Genomic DNA, 16,043 nt, shown 5'->3' on the forward strand with positions numbered 1-16,043 from the left:
GCCACAATGGAGAACTCATGGTCTTCATCAGCCATCTTTTGGCTGAAGAAGACCACGCATCAAAACGTGTCCATTGTGGCCATTGTCTTGCCCAGACAAAAAAAAATACCACTGATAACTCCTCATTCCTGCATGTAAATGCCTCCAAGTGAGCTCAGATCAGACTTGATGTAATTATACAGTTATCTAACAAACTGGTCCTCAGTTTAGACCTGACCAAGCGAACTGGAGGTGTGAAAGCGGTCTGAATCTCAAGTATAATACACCCCTTACCCCTACCTCTTAGCCCTACCCCTACATTTGGCATGTTTATGTCTAAGGTGTCCTGATTCTTGTTGGAATGGTAGGGTGAGGTCTACAGCTGCATTTTTATCAGGTGGTCCCATTTAGCTCATATGGTTTGGTATGGTAAACCCCCAAAATTGCTTGCATACCCTCACTTGGTTGACGGCGGCGTGAGTTGGATGGCAAAGCTACGCAACAATGTGACATCATTGCTAGGCAATGTAGTGCAGCTTACTAATAAATAAAAATATGCACCTGACGGAATGGTGCCAAAAATCAGGACCCTCTGTGTCAGTTACTTGTGACCTTTTCAAGCTCTTAATAATGGAAATACAAATAAATAAAAATACTTTGCCATACCAAACTGAACAGGCTACATAGCAAACAAACAGAGATCTTGCAGAGGCACTCTCCAAACCAAGTGTTATGAAATCTTACAGTATATCTCGCAAATCATTACTGAAAATCAGGACGACAATAAAATCTCAAAATTTGATATCAGTTCACTGCATTAAAGTACTTTTGATTTTGAACAAGCATTGAAAGAATATCCCATATGGTAAAAATGTCTTGCATTGTCACAAAGGATTTTTCTGATGTCAAGTCATTTGACAGGCTATCCTATTTACAGGAGGTTTCCCCCCTATCCCTTGTGACTCTTTCTAAAGGGGCAAATGATTACTCGCGATCACAGGATAGTGGTCAAAGTTAGGAAATGGGACTGGTCCTAAGTCTCACAATATGTACTTTAACATGAGTTTTTAAGTCAAATGCATTGATCCAAGGTGGTTTTAGGTGATGAGGATTTTTGGTAGCAAAATCACAGAAAGGGTAAAAAGTGAAAAGTGCCACAGACTAAAGGTAAACAACATTACAGGTGAAGAAGCAGCCAAGACAAAGCCGTAAACCATGTATAAAATAAGAGTTCAGCATTAACCCAAAGAGCAACCTCCTTAGCTTCTTGTTATTCATGCCAAACTAGATGTTCCCACTTTTTCAAACCACTCCTTCAACAGTCACTCATGCCCGTGTCACCTGCGCGCACACATCATCGTCCTCGCAGCTATTTATTCACCCAGAAACCTTTGCATGAGATGTAGAGAATATATGCATGGAGATTCACATTCTCTACATATTTCATCGTCTGACTCTGTGAAATAAATCACAACAGATCTTTTTGTTCAGCTGAGTGTGACAGGCGGTCTGTGAGTCGTCCCCGCCCTGGGCTGGGCAGCTGTCTCTATTTTTTAAACTGAAACATGATTCGCTCCGGATACTGACCTGTGACAAATTGTATACATTATTAATCACATGTCAATTAGAGAGATGGAATTGTGCATCCTAATGAGACAGAGCAGCATTTGTCCACGCCAACCTTATGAGGCCATTTGCATGATGGGTCTTGATGCCATTCACTAAACAGCCTGATTTAGACATACCTCTACCTCATTCCTCTACAAGACTGCTATCCCATCACTTTTCCCCTGTGCTCTTCTTCTCTTTTATTTTCTCCTCCTCTCATTTCCCCTCCTTTCTGTCTTTCTGTTTTTTCCTTACTTTCTATTCCTTTTCTTTTCCTCTTTACTCAGTCAGTCCTATCTCTTTTTTCTCATTCTCCCATCCTTGTTTGCTCTTATCTGAAATTTTGGCTCTTCCTTTTCCTGTTTCTCTTTGTCCTATATCCTCCTCCTTCTTACTTTCCCGCATTTCGTTCCCCTTTACTTCCACCCTCTCCCCTCCATCCCTCCTTTTTTCCTTCCCCACATTCCTCTCAGCTGACTTTTTCTTCTTCCATTACTTTCTCTCATTACTTTCTTTGTTATCCTGTTTTCCACCTATTTTTGTCTCCTTTCTCTCATCCTGTCAATTTTTCCTTATTTTGTTTCCTCTTATTCCCTCCTCTTTTTCCAGTCTCTCGTCAACCATTCTGCCTCTTTGTTTCCTTTTTCTCCTCCATTTTCGCATCCTTGTATGCCTTTTCTTGTCTCCTTTCCTCCTATATTTTCTTTGGGCCTTGTTTCCTCTACTAGTCATGTCTCTCCTTATCTTCTTTTCCTTTCTTCCTTAACCTTACTTTCTTGTCTCTTCTTCCCCCAGCTCTTGTCTCTCCTTTTCTTCACCCCCCACATTCCCCTCATTTTCACTCTAATTTTGTCTTTTTTCTTCTACATTATTTCCACCTCTTTATTCGCTGTCATCTTCTGTTTATCTTCTCTTTAGTTGCGTTTCCATCAGGTGTTCCAGTTTAACTGAGTACAGTTTGGTATGATTTGGTACGGTAAACCCCATAATAGTTTGCATTTCCACAGACACCTGTACCCTCACCTGGTGGGTGGACTGTAGAGGGTATGCATGTGCCGTCACAGCCAGCGTGAGCCTCTGCCATTCCAGCTGCTGAGTTGAAGAAAGTTCACACAACTGACAGAAATTAGTAGGGAATAAGCAGTTAACTGCTTTATTTCTGCTGAAAAGTGCAGTGTTTTTAGTAACTAGATCTTGACTATGTTCTGGAATATGTTTATAAAAATGTTTGGATTCACGAAATTAAGACACAAGATGAAGCTGGGCTGTTACAGTAGATACAACAAGCATTCAGTTATTGATGAATACAAGCTAAATTCTACTCCTCTTACCTTAAAGGACAGTAAGCTCTTAAATCTCATCAGATCAACTGTACAGTAAAATAATGTCTAAGGTGACAGAGCATCTAATGAAAATGGGTTATGTTTTATAGCTGTAGGCTACATATAGGCCCTTGATGTCTGATTAACATGGCTGTATAGGGGAAAGACCAAAAAAGTCCCTGTTATTTGGGACCCTTTCAAACTTTTGACAATGGGAAGGCTAATAAACATGTGCTGTACCAAACTGAACCACAACACTTGGTGGAAACGACCTATTAGACCTTCTTTTTCCTCCCATTTTCCTCTCCACTTATCATCCTTTATTCTTACCTCGCTTCTTTGGATTTTCTTTCCCCAACTTGTCTCTCTTCTATCTTTTTTAAAATCGTTTTCCTGTCCTTATCCTATTCTTTTCTTTTTTCTTTTTCCTTTTATTCTTTTCTTTCTTTTATCCGTTTTCTTTCTTATCTTTTTTCTTTTTTGCATTTTTGTCCTTTTCTTCTTTTGATTCTCTCCTCCCTCTTTTTGAAATCATTTTTTGTCTCTCTTTCCTTCAGTTCTCTTTCTTTACCTTCTCTTTCTCTTTCTCAATTTTTTTTCTCCTTTTTCTTTTCTTCTCATCTCCCATACTTACTAGGGCTGTCAAGTTAATCTTGATTAATCAAGGTCCACAATTAGTGCACTACATTTTTTTAATCACGATTAATCTTGTGTTTTATTGTCCCTTTCAATACACTTTTGGTTAAGGCATGCCAGCCTCTCCCTGCAGCCACAGTGATGAAAATAAGTTGCTTGTCTCATTATACTTAAAAAAAATCTACAGATAGTTCAGTAGACTAGTCAAAGTCATCTGAACCTTTAAAATGTTCTCTTATTTAATTTTCAGTCAATAACAAGTTCCTTTTTCCATAGTTATGTTCATGTTTATATCATTGATCTACCAATCAGTACGTCTGTATCTAAATAGGCAGTCAGTTACCCCTAGTTTAAGACAAAAGAAAAATCAAAAGTGACACAAAATATTTTAAATGCAGTGGAACTTTTAAACAACAATAGTGGAACTTTTAAACGTAATAACAAGGGTGCAGTCAATCTTGAATAATTACAGAAATTCTGAGATTATAATCGTGATTTAAAATGTTTATCTTTGACAGCCCTAATTTTTAGCCATCCATTTCTTTTACTTTCCCCACCTTTAATTTCTCTCTTGCCTCCTCTCATCTCACCTTATCTCTCCTCCTCCCTCTCTCTTTTGCCCTCTTTACTCCTACCTTCTCTCCCCTCCTGTCTTCTTATTTCTACCCTCTTATGTCCCTTTCTTCCTCTCCTCTTCCTCCTCTCTCCTTCCCTCTCCTGTCCTGTCATGTCCATCAGCCGTGCTGGCAGTGATCACAGTAGACAGTGTGATAAGTAGCTTCTTTATAGAGAGTGTGAATGATATGTGGCACGGCCAGTGATTCCAAGTGACAGAGGCCAAATGGTAAGTGATGCAGAGCTCAGCTTCCCCGGGAGCTGTACTGTAAACACACATACTGGATTAACAAACACACACACACACACGCATAGGGTCTGTAAACACTCACCGAGGCTGTAATTAATGTTGTCACCGACGCTTGTCTTCAGCATGGACGTGCACACGCAGAAAAGGCCAGCCACCCCGAGGCCTCTATTAACATGCGTCATATTAAATCACTGACTCTCCTCCACCAGGTTCCATCATCATCATCAGCAACATCATCACCATCATCATCACTGCCAGCTCCCCTCTATTAGCAAGGGTGCTGGTGGCAAATGCTGCTGTGTGTGGGTGCTGGTGGAATTAAAATAGTAAAAAAAAAAAAAAAAATGCTTGTGTGGATCTGGTAGCGCTTTTAACAGAATCCCCTACCTCCTCCTCTTCCACCTCCTCCTCTTCTCCCCCACCCCCTCCTCCTTCTCCCCTCACAGTTGGGTTTGATTTTAACGGAGTCCACAGAGGTACTGACGCTCACTCCACCGCTTCTGAGGCTCCCAAACAAGTATGTGGCACGATGGCTAACACTGGGCTCCCTCATGGCTTCTGCATGTCTCTTCTTTTTTGATTGCTGTGTCACCTTGGCATGAGTGTCTGTTTGTCAATCCTGCATCTGCATCCTCTGTCAGCATTTATTTTTCTTTTGTCATGTGTAACAGTGACATGTAGCACCCTCTGCTTCTGCATTAACACCTGACATTCTCACCTGCTGCTGGATCACAACCTGTGTATCCAGCGTAGATATCACAGCTGCCTGATTGAACACATTAGACTTAGTTTAAAACAAACATTTTCATTATTTAAGTTCACTTAAAACTTAAATGATTACAATATAAAACAGGAATCAGAAATCTTGTAGCTTAATGGACTATATAACAAGCCCAAACTAGAGTATTTTTGGACTTCTCGCCACTTCTGTCTCCAACACAATATTGCAAACTTGACTACATCACTTTTCAGGTATTCAGAAGTGCAGTTTTGTCTTTAGCTTTGTCAAATTTATACTTTAAAATAAATCTAAAATCCATTATCTTACAATGGCACTGACTCTCTGTGCCTTCTTTCCCTACTTAATGGTCTTTTTTTGCAAATTGATTGAACATAACACTATTATCTTATTCCAAAATACAGAAACACGTTATATTAACAATGCACTGGTTAAGCACTGGTAAAGCATTATTAAAGCATTAGTAAAGACTAAGGCTGTCAAGATTAATTGCCTATTAACTTAGATCTACAATTAATGCATTAACTTTTTAAATTCACAGTTAATCGCATGCTTTAACCCTTTCAGCACACTTTGGTGAACTTCATGCCATAATCTTCCATATGTATGAAAGCAGGCCTGTATCCAAACAGGAAGTTAATTGTTCTGAGTTTAAGACACAAGACTGAGTTTATGACACAAAAAAACAGTGTTAATGCAGAATTGTTGAATTTGAAAAATGCTATGAAAAGGATGCAATTAATTACGATTAACCGCTTGGACTAATAGAGATTAAAAATCGTAATAGTTTTAAATTCCTATTAAGGTCTTGGCTAACCATCTTTAGCCCTTTTGCAGACATGTCACTATGATGACATCACTCACTACAGTGGACCACATGAAAACAGGTGTTAACTTTACTTTTCTATTTATTTTTATCAATGGTTATATTTTAGTTGCATTTTGGAGCAATTAAAGTTACATAAAGTAAAATATCAGAATTAGCCTGCGTAACAGCAATGTCAGTGACTGACAAATGAGGTGAGTCACCTCTGGGTGGCCTCTAAAGAGAGAAACAGGGGACGACTGGACTGAAAGAGGTTTTTTCTCTACACAGAGGCAGTGATCTTTAAGCAGATAAAGTCTTCATGTCTAATGCCTATAGCTGTCTCTGCAAATACTTCTTTCTGTGATTTACAAAAAAATGTGAAAATATAAACATCAGACTTTATGAAACAGCATTTGCGATTACTCTTTCAGTTTTTGGTGTCTAGTTGAAATTGACAACTAAGCAGACTCATGTTGTGCACTGTTACATGCTAGCGTTAGCCCAGTCAGTGCCTCTGTTGTAGATGAGACATTGCTACAAAAATCTTGAAATTATTTGACGGCATCTAATACAGACATTTTACATTTCTAAACTTTCCATGCACCAAATGTGCACTACACATCAGTAGAAAATTTGTCAGGAGGATTATTGATTAAATAATAGAATTCAGTGAGTAACACGCACCTGTGCCGTCCGGGTGTGGACAGAGCCGGACAGAACAGCATGTGTGACATCAGATGGGAAAGGGTTATTAATGCTTTACTTATCTACCAAAAAAATGGGTTCAAAAAATATAACATAAAGATTAAAAATGCAAAAAAAAATAATGCTTCAAGTTGAAGGTATTATAAAGTGTTACCATAACATCCTAATAAAAAGCTTATGCAAGCAATTAGTTTACAATCTTGTTAAATGACAATTATTCAGTCATCAATTTCAGACCATAAAGATAGTTTTTTTATGCAAAAAGTCATCACAGAAATGCAAACTGGTTATTAGAAATATGAGTCTTTTTATGTTATATAATTTGCAAACTACACTCAAACTTCCAGCTTTCTCTTCAGCTTTACTACATTTGTTTCAACATTGGCTGTAATCTCTTTCCTGCATTGCTGCAATGCAACACAATGGGAGAAATGTGACATAACTTTTGGCTGTGAGCAGTAACATGGCTGGCACTAAGTATGAAGAAAACATGTCTTCAGAATGCCATGTAATATATATAATTTGTAAATTTATGCATGAAAAGTGAGATGCACTGCTTAACATGCAGAAACACACAAACAGAAATTTGAGGAGTTGAAGTTGAAACAGAGCACTGCATTGGCTCAGAGGTCAAGACTCAAGACTGAGATAGAGACCAGAGTTTAAAACACATGAAGTCAGCTATACACTGTATCCAATTAGACATAAGACATGCATAAGATTGCCTTTGCATGCCATACAACTAAACCAGTAGCATTAGACAAGCTAAAGAACAAAAACAAAGAGCACAACAATGCACAATATATATAAAAACAAATGAATGATATTGCTCAAAGTGACAACATTGCACCAGAAGCCTGGTAGTTACACAGGCTCCATCTTCTTAAATAAGAGGATTGGATACATTTCTCTGAATATTGTAAGTTTTATAGTTTTTGATTATGGCCTGATGTTCAGATTGATTGGTTTGACCAAATCTGACTTAATAAGGTGGTTAAAATAAGCTCAGTAATCATGAGGAGTTCTGTTTGGCATGTAATACTTCATCACTGATTGATTTTATATGAAATTAACCAGCAGTTCAACTGGTAATATGAATGATTCTGAAGTTCTTCACTGAAATAAAACAAGAAGACTGATGAGTAGTGTAAATGGATTAACATGTAACAAACTTAGAGAGTTGCAGCTACAATCCTGTGTAGTTTGTTTAATGATATTTCACATTTCCAGTTTGTCACAGAGACAAGCGTCGAGGCAGAGGAAACAGAGGAGTAAATCTGTTCTGCTTTGACATTCGGAGAGAGCTTGTTTCTGCACGCCGCGCCTCCGTCTTAATTAATCACACATCACACACTCAGAGACCTACATGGACTCAGATTTACAGCACACTATGAATGATGGGAGCAGACGCAGCAGAGGGGTCCAATTAGATGTAGTGTTGACGCTGCTTTACGGTGACGATAACCTTTAGTATAATGTAGTGCACCGGTTCCGTCAGCGATGTTTCCTCACAGGACGATGTCGTGGAGGTTCTCGCTTTCCTCTCACGTCTCCACCTCACCGTCTTCTCCAGCTGTTTTTTTTTTTTTTTTTTTAGATTTTTGTGTGATTAATTATACCTTTTTTTCCTCTTTCTCTCTTCCTCTTCCTTCTTTCTTTCTCTCTGTTGTGTTTCTGATGATGTATGATAACAGCTATATTTCCTTGTTTCTTCTTCAGGGAGAAGGGTGCGGGAGGGGCACAGGGAGTCATTTGTTTTCTCGCTTTGATACTCTTCCATTTATCAAAATGATAATTAGGTGCAATTAAATGGCAATCTCATTTGTTTTGTTCAGGTGTGTGTTGCTTATTATTTTATTATTTCTTCATATTTTTGCCGAGGTGTCTGTGCCATTGTAGGTCAGTCTAATTAGATGAGAGAGTATAGGATGTGTGGAGGGTGTTTGTGGGGGTGGGGCATGGGATGGCCTGGGTGATTGAGAGAAATGTATGGGGATAAAAGTAGGACCTTTCAGACAGGGGATATGTAGTGCTCTACTTTGGTCATCACATTATCATATTTATAAACTTTGATATGATTTAGAAAAATCAAACATATTAAACTGTTTTAATGCCACATCATCCAAAATAAAAGCCTGATTTCTTGTTTTTAATTTCCAAAACTTGCGGGCAGACTCTTGCACACTATCTCATTTTCATAAATACTTTGGCATTGTTTTAGTACTGAAATTTTGCCAAAGAATTTTTGCAACTAGGAAATAGCTTTTGTGTCTTTTGCTCATTTGAGTTTGGTTGAAAAATAATATTCAGGATCTGCGATTATAAAAATATGTTAATTCTGAATATCAGGGATATTACAATACCTCACAGGGTACCTACAGGGTAGGGCTGGGTGAAAAGGTGTGAATATATTAGATCAGATTTTTTCACACCAAACCTGATTTACAATGTTAACCATTATGGTCCAGCTTTAAAAGAAATCCACAGTGAAAAAGAAATGGCTGAGATCCAGTTTTTAATCTTACTCTATAAAATAAAAGTCTTATTTAAAAATAGTTAACTGAATATCCCCTTTGGGGTTTCAGTGTAGACTTTTCTTTGTTGTTAAGCTGCTGCTCAAAATACTCCATTTCCTGATGTTGCTCTTCATAATAAAAGTCTTCAATATTGTTTAGTACTGAAGGCTTTCATGGCAACAGACTTGGCAGGTATAGAACTTGTCTATTCTCAAATATTTACCAATGTTTAGCATTACAATGCTAACAGAGTAGAGTGATTGAACTCTTGCTGCTTTGAGAGAGACAAAGCCACGGTCTGCTTCTTTTAATCATACAGGTCTCAAAACAAGTGAAGTATAAATTTAAAAAACACCCTCAGTAGGTAAGATATTTGTTCCTGCTGTTCCTTGTTCAAGTGAAAACAGACAAGTAGGCCAGCAATTAGCCTACCCCCAGACCTAACAGTGAACTCTGGAGCGCTGTGCCAGGCCAGAGAGTCAGATGTTGTTTTCTGTCTTAATTCTCTCTTATACTTTTAATGACCACCATGGCTGATAGAGTTGGCAAATTTACTTCACAATGAACAAAAACAACATTTAGCTGGCTGTTTATTATTAACTAAGGCAGTGACATCAACTACAGACAAAAACAAACCATTTAGAAAAAAACTGTTTTCCTTGTAGCATTAGGGGTGTGGGATAATCCCCATTGTGCCCTGGGACATCATGGGGCACTACATTTTTCCCACCCAAATTAAACCTTTCAGCCAAAGTGGTAAAAAACTTTCTAACCAATGCAAATTCAGTCACACATAGATCTGTGGTTTCGTGTTTACAGCAACCTTTCTCCAAAATTTCTTGTGTGTTTTGACACAGATTTTAGATTTCATTTAACAGGAACTTAAATATTTATATTTACAGTTGCCTGAGGATGGTCTTTTAGATCAAAATGTTGCTTTTTTTGTTACTCGTGAGCTGAACAGTATAAGGAAATTTCCTCCTTGATTTTCTTGTACTGTATAAATTTTGTCTAGATAAACAGATGTTAGTTATATCTCTTACTTTTCAGTTTAATATTGCAAAACAAAGGTCGCAGATATCTAGAATTTGGTTTGAAAAGCCTTAAATGAAAACTTCAAAAAAGTCTCTGTTGGTTCCTTTTTTAAGTTTCAAGTCAACACTGATCTCCTATGCTTACTACCTATCCTTTATTGCCCTGTCATTGGTCTATATTTCATTGAAATGGTCTGAAAACTATGAAAATGCTTAAACTGAGTATCCTTATTAAAACTGATAAAGGTATGGACAATTTATATTCATTTGACAAAAATATAAATTGCAATACTATTTTTAAAACCAACAGAGGGTGCTATTTGCATTTGGCCTCTCTTGGTCAATGTCATTAACACCACTACAACCTCTAAATGTACAAGTAATACTAATACTAACAAAGAGTAAAAGAAAAAGAGGTATTTTGCCGTTTTTTGTCAGGGATTTGAAGTAAACAAAGTGTATTATTATGTCCTTATCTATCAATAAATAACAGGGATTAAATGCAACCTAGCACTTCACTTCAGGTAGCAGGACGGTTAAAGCGAATATAATCCTTTTCAATCAAGACATATGTGAAGTTGATTTTTTTAGGTGAGATTACATCTTAAAAAAATAACTCAAAATGCTGCTTTAACCTGCATTATGCCCCCCTATTTCCAGCTGTATGCTGTCATGAGTCTTGGTTTATGTTTGTCTGTGTCTCTGCTTTTTTCTCCTCATTTTTGTCCTCACTGCAGCCAGCCTCCTTGTTTTACATTCTACTGTCATGTTGAATCTTCTCTAAAAAGTCTCCAAATCCGATGTATGATGGCCTCCTCCTGACCTTTAATCTTTACGTGCGTGTTTGTCTCTTTGTTCACCAGGGGAGAGGCCATTCTGCTGCCAGCTCTGCCCATACCGAGCCTCTCAGAAAGGGAACCTAAAGACACATGTCCAGAGTGTCCACCATATGCCTTTCGACAACAGCCAGTACCCAGACACGAGGAGCTTGTTACTGAGCCAGGAGGAGCAGGGAGCGCTGGATGCCAAACACCCACCAAACATCTGATAGAGAAGGATCCGGACCAGACTAGTCAGGGAATTAAAAATACCATCACTTTTTGGAAATTCAGAGACTTGAAGATGGATTCCAGCCTCTGCTCTTCACTCATTATCCTTTGGATGAATTTTCTACAATAAAGGCCCTTGTAGTCTTTTGAAAGTTTTGTTTCTCTAGATCATTTTAAAATCCGAACTTTGGGCTTTAGAAGACAAGAGCATCTTATCTACTTGTAAAAGGACTTTCTGTGGGCTTTCTTTCAGAAAGAAATTCATGTGAAATTTTCCCCAAGCTGAAGAAACAAAGAGTGAACTATGAAGTGTCTCATCAGCAGGAAACTGGACTCTACTCTGATCGATCTTTTGCTCCTCTTGATCTGGGTCAAAGTGAAGGTTGACAGAAATGGGCAGATTGTGTGTAGTTTACATCACCTTAAAGAATTTGTGAATACAAAAGGCCTGAAATATTCAAAGAGTTGCCTCTTGCTGCCTTTTTGGAGGTACCAACAGGTGAAGTTGCTTGTGCAGCTTTACGAGAAATTTCTAAAGAAAAGAGCTTGAAAAATAGGGTTTAATCAATGACTGTGGCATTGCATGGCTGCTGTTTTTGCCCCATTTCCCCCCTTTCTAAGCTTTTCTGCAGAAGAGTTTGTGCACTCCTCAGGACACCAATCACTGAGCAGAGAAGACGCTCTGAAATCCATCAACAGTCAGCAGACATAAAGAGGAATATTCCCATCTGTATGTGTGTTTGTGTGTGTGTGAGTTAAACTCACTTCCCTCTACTGTGGAGTGTAATGTTAGGAGTGCAGTGACCACTCTGAGGCTGTGCAGCTGATGATTAGAAGAAGAAAAGGGAGAGAGAGAGAGAAAGGGAGAGGTGGGATTGAAAAGAGCAAGAGAGAGAGAGTGCTAATGGGGGTGTCTGCTTTAGTGCTCATTAAAAAGAGTGTGCGTTTTTAATAGCCAATATAAATGAGCGTACCATTTTTATGGTCATTCAATTATTGTCCATTTAAGAGGAAGGGGCTGAGTGGAGGCAGTTTTCCTCCATAACTCCTTCATATTAAGGAGGCTCACCGACCCCTCTGACTTTGAATTAGACTGACTCCAAAACAGAGAGAATTTCAGGGAGAATCAACAGATGCATTAATGGATTAAACTGAAACTTGTGCCCTTTCTAAAAGAAAACATGGCAAGTGTTAGCCAGTTATTCATTTACTTCTGTGGTTCTAAAAGGCAAAATTACTTTTAAGTCTTTTGCCCTCCATAGCCTTGTATGTTATGAGTGCTTTGGTACCAAATCTAATGCAGTTCATCTGGTAGACTGTCACTCAGTATGTTTACATTCACAGTTAAGTCAGTTTTACCTTAGATAGGCCATTTATCTAGTCTACTGCTCTTGTCTCAGTATGCAGGCATCAATTGACATTTCCTCCATCCCTGTAGTTTAACATGTTCAACTTAATCAGTGGACACAACTTAAGGCCCACTCACACTGAGCCTGTTAACCTGTACCATGCTGAAGCATGAGTGTTGCATTTTCAAACAGTAATATGATGTGCAAAGTTTCAACTTGCAAAACCTCGTGAAGTAATCTCAAAGGAGAAATACGCAGACAATATGACAGTAACTTTATTCACTTCGTGGCTAATATTGAGTCATTTTGGTCATTTATTGCCATTTAACCTCCAGTTTCCACATGAGTGGCTGTGCTGCAACCTGCCAGCAAATCACTATACAGAGCAAATCAATCACTCTCCAGTCAATCAGAACAGATCCACTGCGCTCCCTCCAGTTCTTCACTTGCATGTCCCTAAAGTGCCGCTCCATAACATTATGTTGGACATACATTGAAGGTCTACTTTTGGTGCTCAACACTGCAAAACCATGTCAATCCACATAGAGCAGATCGATCCAAATGGCCAGAAAGTGTTTGGTCAACTTCAACGGCACCATTGACAAGGAAAATAACTTTTGAGGTAAAAAGCTGCTGAACTGTAGCTTGATAATGTACTCACCCATGGCAGAAACAATAAAATCGAGGAATCCTGTCAAATGAATGGCAAATCAACCCAAAATGTAAACTAATCTGTTGTTGACATACTACTGCTGGGTGAACTCACAGTACCCGTTATCTCTGCCCGCTTCTCTCAAGCTGCCTTGTGCAGCGCTTTAGACATGCTTCAAGTGGGTGAGATTGCTCGCCTTGGTCGGAGTAACACTGTGGCCCACGACGCAGCCGCTGTATGTGGAAATTGCAGGTTACACATGGTCAGTGATTAGTGAAGGGAACAGTTGAATTCATTTACATGACATGTATGTCGTGTACCCTTGCTTATGCGCATACATGAACAATTGCACCATGCTGAATCCTATACATGGCAGTAACAGAAACAAAGGCACAACTGATAGGATAAGAACTCATCTATCAAGTCTAAAATTATATAATAAGTAATGGAATAAAGATTATGAAGGAATAAACTTGAATTCTCTATTCTGACTTTTTTAAAAGTCCCCTTAACTCTTGTAATAATGTCAAATACAAAATATAAAGCTGGGCTACTACTTTTCTTATCTGTCCACTTTTTGTTCTAAGCTATGCTAACAGGCTGCTAGTTAAAGCTTCCAACTGAAATGATCTTATTCTTGGCTATTCATAAGCAATGTCATGAAAACTGATAGCTTTGTTAACCTCAAAGGAAAGATACCAAATTTAAAAATGTTTATGAGTACTCACCTGACTGTACAAACAACCACAGATGCAGAGATGCTGATTTTCTTACACGGCGTTGAAGCAGACTAATGAGCCAAACTCCCTGATGCCGTCAGTCTAATTTCTTGAATGGTGATGTGAAGATTTGCATTCATGGAGGAAAGAGTGAGGAGGTCAGAGAGAGAGAGTGCAGCCAGAGGTCAGAGGTCAGGCTTCCTGAGAGTTCATGTATAAACACACCAGATGGAGAGATTTTGATGGAGGATTAAAGAGGAGCCGTCACAGCCTTAACACAGGTGTGTGTGTGGATGAATGCGTGTATGTGCTTTCTCTTAAAATTCCTCCACACTGTATATTAGAGGTCGCTTACTCCAGTACTCCAGATGCTTTGTATGCCTTCCTTCTTAGAAATGAAAGCCTATGTGAAGTTTTTACAAGGGAATGCTGTCACTGTACACTGGGCTTGATTTCCCTCCTCAACAGCTTTTTTTTATTGCTGAAAAAAGCCATGCCTTGATATGTTAAGGATGAGACCGAGCAGGGGAAGCATCTTTGTACGCTTATTCAAACCCATAAGAAAGCTAACAGAGCATACAGAGTACTGTACATCCTGTCTATTTTAAGACCTCAGTAGTTTCTACACAATGGTTGCTATATACCAGTGGGTTACATACAATACTGTGTGCTTGAATATGCCTAATAATACACGAGGGTGTGTAATGAAGGTGTGGGTTGTGAAAAATACTTGAAATAAGGATACTCTAGCCTTCGAGGTAGTGTAGTACTAATACCAATGTTGTACAGAATTCCCTTTAAGATTAACTCCTCAGTTATGAATTTGTACTCCGAAGTGTGACTTAGAAAAGTATGAAGCAGGAGTGAGTGTATGTAATATAAAGTGTATATCTGTAATCCACTCTTACCAAACCCTTATATACAGCGGTAGAAACCAAATGGCATTACTAGTGCACTTAGACTAGGTGACTGCTTTAACCGTTCTCATTTCTAGCTAAGGTTTCTTTGAGAATGTCTTTTTAACAGTGCCGGCTAACACTCTTCAATGTCATTTCTGGTTTAGAGGCTTTTTGTTAGCGGTTTTTTTTCCCATAGATTTTAACGACAAATGATTTGTTCTGTGACAGCTTAGCTCATGGAAAGTTTGATAATGCTAGTGCTTATTTTTTCAAAAAAAAAAGAAAAAAAAGGAGATGTAAGAGTGTGTTTTTAGTCTTTCTCTTTGCTAAACTGTAGGGTTTGTTCAGTAGCTAGTCATGGCTGCCCTCCCAGAGGGGCTGGCAGGTGTTGTTCTTTTTCTCTTTGGTTGGGTTCTTATCACGCCTCTTCAGTTGTATTATTTGTGTCCGTATTGCTTTCTTTTTTTATTCGTTTTGAACTTCATGATTAATTTACCTTAGAAGACATTATTATTATTCCAAATGTATTTGGTTGATATCTGTATTTATTATCACTTCAAAAAGGATGAGAGGACCGAGGCAGACAGGAGTGTTTGTTTAATTTGATTTTTCTGGGTTGTTTTTGTTTTTATACTGTGTAGTTTTCATGCCAGCAAGCCGATGTGAAAGCTCTACCTCGTCTGAGCCATTCTCAGTTCTGTTACACTTTTGTACATCATTTCAAAAAGATGTAATGTCATGTCCACAATAAAGACACACAAAATGGCACCTGTTGGCGCTGTTTCATCTCCTTTCGCTTGTTTGTTTAAATTTACCTCAGCCGATCTTAGACTGAACACTTCCAAGTTTAGATGAAAAAGCTTCACACATTTGCAGTTTGCAAATGTTCTCTTTCCCTTTTTTTTTGCTCACACTGACGCTGTGAAATTTACAAAGAGGCATGCAGGCCTCTGAATATTGACAGGATTAAAACCGGAGCATATTTTGTATTCTTTTGTGTCTCTCACACAACTTGTTCTCACCACGGTCACTCACTGTCATCTGACATTACTGACTCACAAGCTGTACTGGTAAATGTTGAATGGAGCCCATCAGTCATGTCCATATTTCAACCAGACCTCAGAGAAAGGAAACAGAAGCACTCAAAATCTGCTAGGAATTTT

The 16,043-nt window shown here is 38.5% G+C and overlaps 1 protein-coding gene across 8 annotated transcripts in view; it reads left to right on the top strand.

Annotated features, from left to right (window-relative positions):
* Positions 1–15,641, top strand: part of znf516 (zinc finger protein 516) — a 90,787-nt gene extending 75,146 nt beyond the window's left edge. For 3 of the 8 annotated variants that reach the window (XR_005992192.1, XR_005992194.1, XR_005992195.1), the window contains one exon: positions 4,857–4,900. Coding sequence is in view for 4 of the 8 variants with exons in the window: in XM_041792923.1 (XP_041648857.1) it covers positions 11,076–11,260 (185 nt within the window). In the remaining 4 variants the exon portion in view is untranslated. Of the gene's footprint in view, positions 1–4,856; positions 4,928–11,075 lie in introns of those variants that run through there. The other 5 variants (XM_041792923.1, XM_041792924.1, XM_041792925.1 and 2 more) reach the window with 3 other exon arrangements.
* Positions 15,642–16,043: the final 402 nt, after the last annotated feature.

This window comes from Cheilinus undulatus, linkage group 8 (assembly GCF_018320785.1).
Source record: "Cheilinus undulatus linkage group 8, ASM1832078v1, whole genome shotgun sequence".
Lineage (NCBI taxonomy): Eukaryota > Metazoa > Chordata > Actinopteri > Labriformes > Labridae > Cheilinus > Cheilinus undulatus.